The 13,316-nt window shown below is 34.0% G+C and overlaps 1 protein-coding gene and 1 pseudogene across 1 annotated transcript; both read left to right on the forward strand.

The window, feature by feature from the left end:
• The first annotated feature begins 222 nt into the window (after window positions 1–222).
• LOC138309588 (uncharacterized) lies at window positions 223–4,481 on the forward strand. Its single transcript, XM_069250813.1, has 3 exons — window positions 223–240; window positions 1,540–1,699; window positions 3,116–4,481. The coding sequence occupies exons 1-3, from the start codon at window positions 223–225 to the stop codon at window positions 3,376–3,378; spliced, it is 441 nt and encodes a 146-aa protein (XP_069106914.1). The 3' UTR covers window positions 3,379–4,481.
• A 1,714-nt stretch (window positions 4,482–6,195) lies between these two features.
• Window positions 6,196–13,004, forward strand: LOC138309589 (contactin-associated protein like 5-3-like; annotated as a pseudogene).
• The last annotated feature ends 312 nt before the right edge of the window (window positions 13,005–13,316 follow it).

Consider the following 13,316-nt stretch of genomic DNA (forward strand, 5'->3'; position numbering starts at 1 on the left):
GATAGGTGAGGTACAGGTAAGGATCTATATATGATAGGTGAGGTACAGGTAAGGATCTATATATGATAGGTGAGGTACAGGTAAGGATCTATATATGACAGGTGAGGTACAGGTAAGGATCTATATATGACAGGTGAGGTACAGGTAAGGATCTATATATGACAGGTGAGGTACAGGTAAGGATCTATATATGACAGGTGAGGTACAGGTAAGGATCTCGATATGACAGGCGAGGTACAGGTAAGGATCCATATATGACAAGTATGGAACTATATATGACATGTGAGGTATATATAAGGAACTATATATGACAGGTGAGGTACATGTAAGGATCTATATATTACATGTGAGGTACAGGGAAGGATCCGTCTTTTCTGTAGTTTTTCTTTGGGAACTCCGACTTTCCTCTACAATCCAAATCCATCACAGTTTAGATAAAACAGTTTATTAAGAGGATATCACATTAAGCCAAAGCATTAGAGATATCAAGTCCAACGAAAACGACAATATATCCTCGAATTTCTCTGTTAGTGCCGTTTTAACTAAATGGTACACGAGTCATATGCCAAATAATTATAGTACAAGTATCCCAGACCAACATTCAACATAAGTGTGCTTAAGGACATTCCAGTTATTGTCTTATTTATCGCATCTACAATGCCTCAACCATGGTGTCCAAATTGTGAATGTTGTCAGGAAGTTAATTTGGTACAAACATGTGTCATTAACCAACACTCGCTTGAAAAAAGTGTTTATGCTATTCACAATTTAACAATAATTTTAAAGTCAAAAGAAATTTACTCAACACATTTTTACTATTTTTCCCCATTCTTTACCTACTTGGCCACTTGTCACATGTTTGGCATCAATCGAGAAAGAAGGGTGAGTAGGCTTATCACTATGTGAACGACAGGTACTAATCGTAAAGCGACAGTGCTAATCTTTGAATAACAGTTTTGACAACTAAAGACATGAACATCCATCGGATATAATAAAAGAGCGTATGAATTAAAGTAATCCATGGGCGTATTCCAAACTTTATTTTTGAAACTAGCAGTAGCGTTTCGTTAGAAGTTTCGATATTGTAGTGATTGTGGTAGTTTTTGTCTATGAGGTAAGAGTAAAGCTATTTTTTAACAATCCGTACGTATTATAATCCTATATAGGGGTGTTGTCAGGACATGACTCAGGTCAATTATTTTAACATTCCATCCAAAACATCTGAAATAATTCTAGCTATTAAAGAGACTAGGGGCAAAATCAATCAACCACAACGTTCAAGTTCATACCGTACAGCCGGGGTGGATATTTTCGCAGGACATTCCTATGATCGCGAAATATTGAAAATTGGTTGAAGATATCTACACTTAAATCCATATCGCGATAATTTAAAATCGCTAAAATTAGATTTTTTTCGATTTTTTAAAGATCAAATATCGAAAATGATTCGCAAAAAACCCGGCTATACGGTATATAATAATGTTTATATCCGTTTCATTATGCTATATAATAAACAATTTAATCATTGCATCGTTTTAGGTGTTTCCTGGAAATTTCGATCACAGTACAATCGTGTCGAACGATTTGGAGGAAAATGTCGAAGCCAAGTACATCCGGGTTATAGGTGTTTCAGGAAATGAAGACAAAAAGCGATCTATGCGTTTGGAAGTACAGGGATGCCCGGTGTCGTCTTTACCAAGTATGTTTTACATAAGTATATCCTGTAAACCAACTTTCTTTCGCGGCTACTACGTTTCGCGATTTCAAAACATTTTCGCGTTGATCAGGTTTCACGGATTGAAAATTGAATGCAGATATCTTTGAATTTAATTGTGCAAAAAGGTTGTAAGATATTATTTCGCAGAGATAAACTTTCGCAAATTTACCTTTATCGTGAAATTCGCAAAAATAAATCGCACGCGAAGGAAAGTTGGTTACAGTACTCGAAATTCCATAGACCCGATTATCTTTATTAAATTACATCATAGCACCGCAGGAATGTGCCAACATTCTCGTCAGTCGGAAATTCCACAGACGCGATTATCTATATTAAGTTACATCATAGCACCTGAGGAATGTGCCAACATTCACGTCAGTTGAAATAGAATGTTGCAATGTCTTCTTCCCAATTATTAGCCAGTCGTATTTGCAATATCAATAATCTTGACTTATGGTGACCTGACGTTTTCTGTATAAATATTTAATTGCAGTAATACCTACATACATATGTATATGTGACAATGTAATTCAATACCTAGTTTTATTTTTACATATATGTATTATGTTGCCATATAAATCGCCTTCACTACCATCAGTGTTTATAATATGTATAATATGCTAGGGCAAGTTAGGATTGCGGCGAATTGATTGGTTGGGTTATTGACGTCATATTAACAGTAATGATCATTTAAGGACGGCCTCAACTGTATGTAATGTATTTGTATGAATATATAAATCTGCGGTATGCGTTTCTTTGCAAAAGTGGAAACTCTTGCCCATTGTACAGTGCTATCTCACTGAAGAATACCAACAGTCATTGCTATTGCACTGTCACATTGTGCACTGTACTGAAAACGGACAAAGCGGTCACCGGTCTTTATGCAGAACAGCAATTACTACATTTTACAGACTATGGTGTGTTTGGGCCAGGGGGCCGTGCCCTGACCCTTCCTATTTCAGTGAATTCATGAAGATGCGAGTATAGCTATATTGCGAAGACGAAATAATAAATGACGTGAATATAATAGAAGAGATCCAGTTAGTTGAATACTGGGCAATGTTTATATAGATTCCTTTCGCAGTTCCTAAATAATGTTGAGCGTTTTTAAATTTGCGGGGTATATAGTACGGTGTTTTTGTTATGGAATTTATTCGTTGGGTTTTAATTTCGCGGTTCTTCCAAATACAATATTCATAGAATCGATATTATTAATATTTTCTTTCAAATTATTTTTTGGAATTGGAATTCGAAGATTTCAGTGAATCCTCGGGTATAGCCAAAATAATCCAACCGCGAAAAAGCGTTTTTGTGTATATTCTTTCCATAAATTAACCTAAATATAATTGAACTATTTTGTATCATATTATGTATTATGTATACTATTAACATTTTCAGGTTCTTGTCAATCTTGCAAATCATGGAAAGTTATACAAGGATCAATAGGGGACGTTTTAAAGGTTCTAGAGGACACGGTCGCTTCTAACCAAGGAATCTGTGGTCTGAAATGTGTCAGGCAGTCTGAATGCGACAGTTTCTTTTTCGACGTTGGTCTCAGTCACTGTAGGTTGTTAAACTCGATCCCTGATGTATCAAGTCCTTCTGTGAATCTCGACGGAATTTGGTATTTCATCAAAAACAACAGTACAGACGTTTCTTAATATAGAGTTTCAAAACTGAATGTCCACTAAAACTTCCGTTACATTGAAATTCACCAGTATCAACTACAATTTCGTATCTAGTCAAAGGACGGTAAAATGGGGGAAAATGTTATTCTATACACTTCCTTGTTATATTCACAATGCAACTTACAATGATCTTTCTAGTGTATTTCATTGGTCAAACATCATATTCAAATTTCATTAACCTATACTATACCAAAACTACTTTTCATCAAATCTTTGGTGCAAAATATCAACAATGCTATACTAACGAAAGAAAAGATGGAAAACAAAAATGGAAATGCTTTAAGTTGATCTAAACCGTTTTTGTTTAATCTATTACAACTAAGAGTAAGCATATAATTTAACTATTTTCTATATGACTATTTCATTTGTCGTCTGAATTGAATGGTATGTATCTGCTGATATTATAGAACATTCGACAGTAAATCACTATGAATTGCTTGAAGAAATATTACTTTTGATTCGACATTTTGCCTGTAAATGAATGTATCGATATTTTAAATCAAAACGATAAGGAAATATTTTCATTTTTGTTGAAAGATTAAATTATATATGTGTAGACATACCAAGTGAAAACGAAACTGAAAAATATGCCGACAATAAATTATTTAATTTTTTAGATGGTATGGATTGGTTTATTTTACACGTAATACAGCCAGATTCATAATACTTTAGGACGGTTTCCCGTTTGGATGTAGTCCTGCGTGTGTAATGCGAGACGTTTGTGGTTTTAAGGGATTTGACCTTTATAATTGAAGGGAAAATGTTCAAATATGTAAATTTAATGTCTTATATTAAAAGTCAAAGCCTCTGCCAATATTAATACCAAACGTTTATCGTGTTATTAACTAAACATTCTTATATTTTTGTATTTGTCAATCGATGATTAAAAAGGGCAACAGTACCACTATACAACAAGACATATACGAACATACCGCAGCCTCCCAAGACACACACCTCACACTTCATTTAACTTTATTTAAAGTTGTACAATGTCTGTTAATAAATGTGCAATGTTTGTTAATAATAAATAAAGTACTTTTCATGTATAATGAAGGAAATAAAGATGATTTATTCAATTACTCATTCATTTATTTATTCATTTATTCGTCTTAGGAAAAAACAAAGCCTATAGAGTGTTTTAATCTTTTGAATAATTGTTCAGGCTGATGAACTTTTTATGTGAATAAAATGTGTACGCAAATGTTCTTGTTTTAAACGATTCAATATATATACCGCAAACTGAAGTTGGTCATGTCACATCTTTACTTAACATTTCATACATTTTGTCAATTATTAGTCCCCGGCCGGTTAAAACCGGATGAAACTATATTGCTTGTTCCCCTCTGTTTGTATGTCTGTCTGTCTGTTTGGATTTCGTTTCCAGATGATAACTCGAGGAAAAAATCAACGGATTTTGATCAAACCTCAGACAAAGGTCGCGTATGGGAAAACAGCTTGGGGTTGAATTTAGGGTCAAAAGGTCAACTACAAATGTCACTGTTACTGAAATTAGATTGTTTCACAAATTTTAGTTTCCGAATGATTACTTGAGAACACATTTGTTAAAATGTCATACAGTGGTTACATAGGAGGAAAAATTACTTATGAATAAATTTGGGGTCAAAAGGTCACTGCGTTAGAAATAGCTTCATTCATAAATGTTCGTTTCCGGAAGATAAATTGAGAGATACTATGTTCAAACTTCATACAATGATAGCATAACTAAACAATTATAACTGGCCATATATTTAGAAAAATAGCATTTTATTGCAAGATTTTCTTGAAATTATAAAAGTTTGTAAATAACTCCTTGGTCCTTGGTCAAATATGTTAAGAACATATCACTTACATTACGTTTTTGTGTAATGACATAAAATGTAACAAAATTCATTTAAGGCAATTTTTGGTAATTATCTCAGCGATAATGCAGAGCTGATCAAGGAGATTGCGCTTTAAATGTTGGATGGATGTTTGTGTCACTTTTGTTTGAGATGCTTTTAATAATACAGCCATTCTGGTGTCGTATTGAGGTAGGCCTACTGTGCACTAGGAATGTCGAAATTATTGTTGATTTATAAATTATTCAGTATTATTCTGCTGGTTCCTTATACAGTATCTTTGCAGATTCCGGAAAGAAATACATAAATGAATACAATAATGTATGTAGGCCAGGTCTAGGCTAATTATTTTAAAAGCGGCGATTATTTGTATCCTTCGCCAGAATGATTCAGGTTTGATTTCAGATTCTTGACAAAGCAAATAGGAAACAAAGACCTAATGAGACAAATCAATGGTCCTCTATGCGGTCGGAAACCGACTATATAACTAATAACGTATGGTTTGGGCCCTTTTTGTCCCCCAAATCTGTGAAATTTTTAAAACTGTTATTCTGTATTTAACTTGTTGGATAAGCCATATTTAGTACATCTCCAAATTATTGTAATGAAAAATAAGATAGCACTCATATTAGTTGAATCAAGTTTAATAAATAAGAAGATTAGAAAGACAATTTAATATATCAATTAATTTCTTATACATATTAAATGTTTTTTCTATGCGTTACAGCTTTAATCATTAATCGATGATTCATATAAAGTGTAAAGAAGTATATAATCACCCTTTAAACAGCATTGTAACAAGTTTAATTGGCACGATAAAACGATTTTTTTTAAAAATAAAATGAGCAAAGGTAGCTATTGTGTTATAGGTTTGTATTCATTCTACACTATTGACATAGTCACTATGGTTTGTAATTGATGAGGCCTTAACGAGATGTCAATATATTTACTAATGTATATTGCTACCGGCCAAAGTTGCCCACAAATAAAGACTGAACTAGTGAGCAAAGGGGCAGATAAGAGGCGTATGGTGGAAGTTGTTATTCAGACATTTGGAATTATTTCGATGGTGATATCAGGTCTGGGTAAGTTTTGATAGGAAAATAGTATCCATATTCATTCCCTAAAAAGTTCTTCTTATATCCTTTCACTTTAACCTGATTATTTCATTTGCCAAAAATGATAATCATTTCGACAGATTATTAGATACAGTTGCGTTTTCATGTATAATGACTTTAAGCGACGATTAAATTTCGCGACCGAGATCCTTTTGGTTCTACTTTATATGGATCCGATTCCTTTTCGCCGTGATTTATATTGCCATTTTTCATTGCTCGCGAAATACACTGAAATTAAAAACACGTGTAATCAAGGTTATTTGCAGTATCTAGTAGAATATATCAATTTAATGTTTGTATGCAAATTTGAAAGGAAACATCATACCTAATATAATCCAGCAAAAAGATACAATAATGGAATATGTTCACTGGAAAATGGAATGTAAATACAGGAAACCAATATTTCATTGAAACGGAATGGGCGAATGTTTCTTTTTATATATGTTTTTAACAACTAAAAACCTGCAGTTTAGTGCCATAGAGATGATATATCAATTACATGGTAACTACAGCAAATAACCTTGATTCAATATCTACTTCTCTCAGTCCTGGCGTCAAAGTAAGTATTATATTCTACTAAACATATTTTTTGTTTTACCCAAATTTGTCATTTGTTTAACGTTCACGAGGGCTCTGGGCAATTGTTGAGATAATTTCATTTTTTGGTCTGTAAAAGCCTCTAATTATGTCTGTATGTTGGGTATTTTTACATTTAGTATTGTTTCTACTTTCCTCTCCAAATAATTCAGACCAATCATTATACAAAATGTATGTTACATTTCTTACACTTGATAGGGAGGTGAGATTTTTAGCAGAGAAAATCTTTAATTTCATCTTTACGAACAAATGAATAAAGTGTGTCTATCCCACAGGAACTAGCGATTGCAATTTTAACCTGGTGACTGGGCCTTACAGTGTGCCTGACGATGCGTTTCAGCCTCCTCTACATTTGGTCTTTGTTCTTTAGTAAAAGCCAAGATCAATAGTTCTAAAGCCTGGTGTCCAGCAGATTCATACAACGCACACTACTTACAGGTAACTCAAGTTGTCGTCCAGGAGCAACCTTTATACCATAACCGCCCCCCTAACATGCAAACATACAATTTTTATGTTCAAAATATATTTTGGTATGATATGTTTAATTTAATATAAGTGTAAATGGAATGTGATAAAAAATAGTAAATTGTCAAATGTTTAATGTAATTTGTACTGGAAGTGAATGTTCGATCGTTTTGTAATAAATGGGTGTAACCATGTAAGCAGGTGCGAAATTTTTAGCATACTTAAACTGTATAATTGTAATTGCTATCATGTTTCGATAATATCGCTCAAGTAGTAGTTTTCAAACTGATTAATAATGGTAAAACAAAGGTTCATAACTCTTCAAAAAGACGGGAGTAACTCACATATATCACAGATAATTTCACTGTAAACAATTATTGCAACTTAGCTCCATTGACATCCCACCGATAGTTTAGTTAAGGATTTTTAATTGTAACAAAGGGGCATAATTCTGACAAAGTTGGAGGAATCTTGTACAAATAAGGGATGTTTACACTTAACAAGGATTACCTATTTGTTGTAATCGCTTCAATAGTCTAAGAGTTGTAGCTCAGTCGCTGTGACTACAGATGGACAACTCTAAGCCTAAGCCTCAATATCAATCATATCTGACCGATATGGTGTTAAAGTGCTATTTCAGGCTAATAGTTCTAACCCAGTTTGACTAATTTCCTATGATAAATAAGCAAATGATGTTCATAAATGTGTTTTTCCTATAAAAATTATAGAAACTTGACTCCCTCTCCAGGGGGAAACACGAGACTCCAGGGTCATATAATTCATATTTTTTTGTAAATGATCTTAAGATCTTTCCATCTATGAATAATATTTGATTCTACCAGTTCAAGAATTTCAGAAGAAGATTTTTGAAGTTTTATCCTATTTGAACGATTTTAGCCCCGCCTCTAAGGCCCCTGGGGTCAGTCATGGAAAACTTGTTAATAGGATTCAATGACCATCTCATAGGGATAATTCTGACAACATTTGACTAATTTCGTATTATAAATGACCATTTAATGTTTAAAAATGTGTTATCCCTATATAAACTATAATAAACTTCGTCTCAGGTAACCTAAAATTGAAGACCAGAACAGGTTGACCAACTTGATCGGTATGAGTTCGTCAACCTATTTTGAACAGCTGACTAAAAAGTGTTAATTAATATTTTAAGTTTGAGTTTGCTCAATTACAATGCCGTCGTGATGGGACGCTGGGAACCATGTTTACCGATACCTGGGGTCATGTCAAGGTGACCTTTGAAAATGGCCAATCTTAACAGTGAATTTCAGGGGACGAAATAGTTTAAAAATCCATCAGAATTATTTCCGTGTACGTAGTCATCTCGCCCAAAGATAACAATAAAGCTAATTGTATATGTATGTTTGTCAAAATGGCGTTGTCAATTGATATAGCAACGTGCAGAAAATGCGGAAAAAGCATTTGATCTAAATAACACGTTGTATAAAGATCATCCGAATAAGGCCCTTAATGATATGTTCTCAGATCCTCTATTGAAGGGAGTGGTTATAACGATCTGTATTTCAATCAGATTGTGTATATGTACATAGAGAATAGGTAATACATTGTATTTGATAATTAATACAAGGCGATTATTTTCGCTATTGGTATTAAACAATATACATAAAGTTTTATGTATAAAATACATACCAATTCGCTAGAAAACAAATTTAGTACAGTTAAGCTGCTCTCATATTTTCAAGGTGGATTTTCGGGCGACCTCAACATTAAGAGCGATTCAGACTCGCGGTAAAACTTTGCACGATCAATGGGTGACCTCATACAGAGTTAATACGAGTTTTGATGGTCTTTTCTGAATTCTTTCACAGGCGATGTACAGGTAAGACTTAATATCATATTTGACTTTTCATAATTATAAGTACCACCAAACATGTCTCAATATATTTATCAGTGCCTCCATATTACTTATTCAAGAATATTTACAGTCTCGGACAGGGGCTAGAATCCAGAGCCGTCTTCACGGGGTTGGGGGAGGTGGATTGTTTGTTTGTTTGTTTGATTATGTTAACGTCCTATTAACAGCCAGGGTCATGTAAGGACGGCCTCCCATGTATGCAGTGCAGAGCGTGTGTTAAGTGCGAGGTGAAGTTTTTTCGTGTTGTGTCTTCTTGTATAGTCGAACTATTGCCCTTTTTATAGTGCTATGTCACTGAAGCATGCCGCCGAAGACACCAAGCAACACACCCCATCCGGTAACATTATACTGACAACAAGCGAACCAGTCGTCCCACTCCCCGTTTACTGAGCGCTTAGTAGGAACAGAAACTACCACTTTTATAGACTGTGGTGTGTCTCGGCCAGGGGACAGAACCCAGAGCTTTCCTCGCAGGGACGAACGCTCAACTGAAGGCCAAAACATTAGGAAACAAAGTCAGTTAGGAAAAAGAGAAAATATGAGATCCTAAATTTAATCGCTTTTTACGATCATGCAATAGGGGCAGCAGGTACAATTCTAACGCCCTACCTGTAGGGCCGGTGAGGTGGCGCATAAATCAAGGCCAAAAGTGATTATACGGTCTCAAGGAAGAAGAAAGGTGGTAAGAAGGAAGAGAAACTATAGGATTTTTAATATAGTCGTCTTTTATGAAGCTTCCAGCAGGGAATGGCTGCGAACGTAAATTGAATGACGAAGTGCGCATATACACTTCACCAGTTAAACTTTCATTTTCCTTCAATAACATCGGTTGTCGATAAAACTTACAGTAAATTAATATTGATTTTATATTAACAGTAGATATGAATGCCAAAAATCTTAATTCGTTTTATAAAAACGATGACACAGTTGAATCATTGCCAGGGTTGGGGTAATTAAAAATGTAATTGTAATTAATTGCAATTAATTACATTTTTTCAAGTAATTGAAAGTAATTTGTAATTAAGAAATATTTCAATTACATGTAATTGTAATTAATTACATTCTAAAAATGTGTAATTAACAATAACATTCCAATTACTTTTCAGTTACATATAAATATATATTTACTAATGTCTAATACTAAGATGTAAGACATGTATTTGGCTAGATAGAAATTTAAACAGGTAACATATGTGAGGCAGTGACCATAGTAGACAAGTACACTTGTATCTGTGTTACCTATAGTTTACCCCTCCGGCAATATACAGGTGTGAGGTGTGAACACATCGCCTGTGATTACAACTCACATAGGTCTTGCTTATATAACACCTGTTGATCACCTAATTAGCATATCTATTGAAGGCAAAAATATAGATGATAGCTCAGATTAGTCTTCAGCCGCCCCCTGCCAAGAAAATTAAAACAGAAGACTTTTTCAGTTTTCTTCCCACTACACCCTCACGAAAGAGACACAACTCAGGTCTTAAATCCAATGAAGTAGACATCTACATGAGTACATTGGTGAATATTGCACAGAGAAATGTTGTGACCCATTAAAGTTCTGGAAAGATAATTCTTGCGGATTTCCAAATTTGTCTATTTTAGCTACCAAGTACTTACATGTAGCTATACCAGCGACTTCGTTGCTGGCAAAGTATATCGACCAGACAGAAACAGACTGTCTGATGATAATTTTCAATTAAGCATTGATGTCACTATTTTTTAATTTTATCGGGGTATGAAAAAAACAATTGTTTGCAAACTGTGTGAATCCGCGTAGCGGATTCTCACAAAAGTTTGCAAACAATTTATTTTTCATAACCCGATAAAATTAAAAAATAGTGACATCAATACTTATAATTAATTTTATACTCTATTTGATAAAATGAAGTATGTTTAAATGTAACATTATAGTGGTTTTTCAAGGGATTCTTTTTTCCGAATCAATACGAAACGTCAATGTCTCTATTGTGACGTCACGATAACGTCGGGGTTTCGCGCCATTCTCGGATTTTTTTTTTCATAGTGGTATGCAAAAAAAATATTGGCCAATCAGAAAGCCAGATTTGGTATGAAAACAAAGAAAAATCAATTATACTCTGATGATGATAAAATACAATTCAAAAATATGAATACCTGGTACGGTACCAGGTATTCATATTTTTGAATTGCATTTTATCATCATCAGTGTATGAAAAGTTTTAAATGTATATTTTTATTGGACCTATTTTTATTGGACCTAGGTCCAATAAAAATGTATGTGTAAAACTAATACACCCTACCAATACTCAATTGTAACTTGCGGTTTATGTGAAGCACGTGTTCTATCAGAATTTACTGATAGTGACATATATATGTATAAATGCTTCATTATATGACTATACAATTGTGTACAAGTTATTAAAAATAAATATATTAAGAAAATGTAATGTGTAATTGTAATTAATTACTTTTTGAATGTAATTGTAATTGTAATTAATTACATTTACAAAACTGAGTAATTGTAATTGTAATTGTAATTGGGTTTTGAACAAGTAATTGTAATTGTAATTAATTACATTGCAATGTAATTGACCCCAACCCTGATCATTGCAGGTGTTCACTGGAAACTTTGACCGCAACACAATCGTGACAAACACTCTGAAGGGAAACGTGGTGGCAAAGTTCATCCGGGTCATAGCTGAATCAAGAAATTTAAATAAGAAAGGGTCAATGCGCCTGGAAGTGTTAGGATGCCCTATGTCCATTCTATCTGGTATGTGGCCTCCTTATTTGTAATTAGCTCATCTGTTAAAGTTATATGTGTCGTAATGTTCATTCTTGAGAATCAAAAAGAGTTTTTAAGTTGTTATTTACAACCAAAGGTTACCAACATTTCAATTCCATACTTACAATGCATTGGTTTCTTGTAAGTTACTTTGCAAGTATAAAGCAAAGCTGAGCATGATTTTTGGCAGTACATCTACAGTGTTGTAAAATGAGTACATACGGTCAGATCAGGGTGTAAAGATGTGGTCTGAAATTTCATTTTACATTTTCACAGTGTAATTAGTAACTTTAATGACACTCATGCAGATATATTTCCATCTAGATAACAATAAATAGTATAGCGCAGAAATTCTGCACTCTAGCTAACGTTTATATGGTATGACACATGTTTGTCTGTCCATTTTAATTACTTTCACAACTTGATTAATCAAACTTTATGCTTTTCAATTGATTACTGAAGAAAAAATAACAAATTTGTCGCCCATTTACGGCAAATGTTACTTTAATTGGACGTTAATTAAATACAGCTTTCACGAGAGGCCATCCTTACGTCATCATAGCTTAAATGGATTTTTTTTTTGTAAATGAACACAAAAACGATAAAATAGGAAAGTAATAACTAAATAACATACTGCCCTCTGGTGGTATTTTTCGGACAACTGCCAAACTTGTAAAGGATGGAAGACTAGACTGGGATCCACAGGGGATGTGTTACATGTTCTTGAGGATACGGCAACTTCTAACCATGGAATGTGTGGTCTCAAATGCTTCAGGCAGCCTGAATGCGACAGTTTTTTGTTCAACTTTGGTCCCAGTCGTTGAAAGCTGCTTAACTCGACGGCAAATGTATCGAACCCTTCGGAGAATCTCAACGGACTTTGGTATTTCATCAAAAACAACAGTACAGACGTTTCCTAAATTGCGGTACTTTCATATATGACTATATAGTTACATTTCGAGGAGAAATTTTAATCGTAACACTGGCATCAGAGGGGGGAGCGTTAACATATGGATAAAAAACTTTCTCGAGAACAGAATACAATCTGCCATTCGTTACGCAGAACTATCTCCACCACTCCCAGTACAGTCAGGGGTCCCCTAGGGATCTTTTCACGGCCCAAGCTTGTTTTTATATATTATCATTATTTATGCCATTTAACCTGTCATCTTCAGTTAAGATTTTTCGCCGTTGACACTTTTTCCTATATAACCGTTCCATCGAAAAAATAT

The sequence above is a fragment of the Argopecten irradians genome, chromosome 15 (genome assembly GCF_041381155.1).
Source record: "Argopecten irradians isolate NY chromosome 15, Ai_NY, whole genome shotgun sequence".
In the NCBI taxonomy this organism is placed as follows: Eukaryota; Metazoa; Mollusca; class Bivalvia; order Pectinida; family Pectinidae; genus Argopecten; species Argopecten irradians.

Coding starts and splice junctions, on each gene's coding strand:
- LOC138309588 (XM_069250813.1), top strand. Junction 1,700..3,115: donor CCCGGTGTCGTCTTTACCAA/GTATGTTTTACA, acceptor TAACATTTTCAG/GTTCTTGTCAATCTTGCAAA.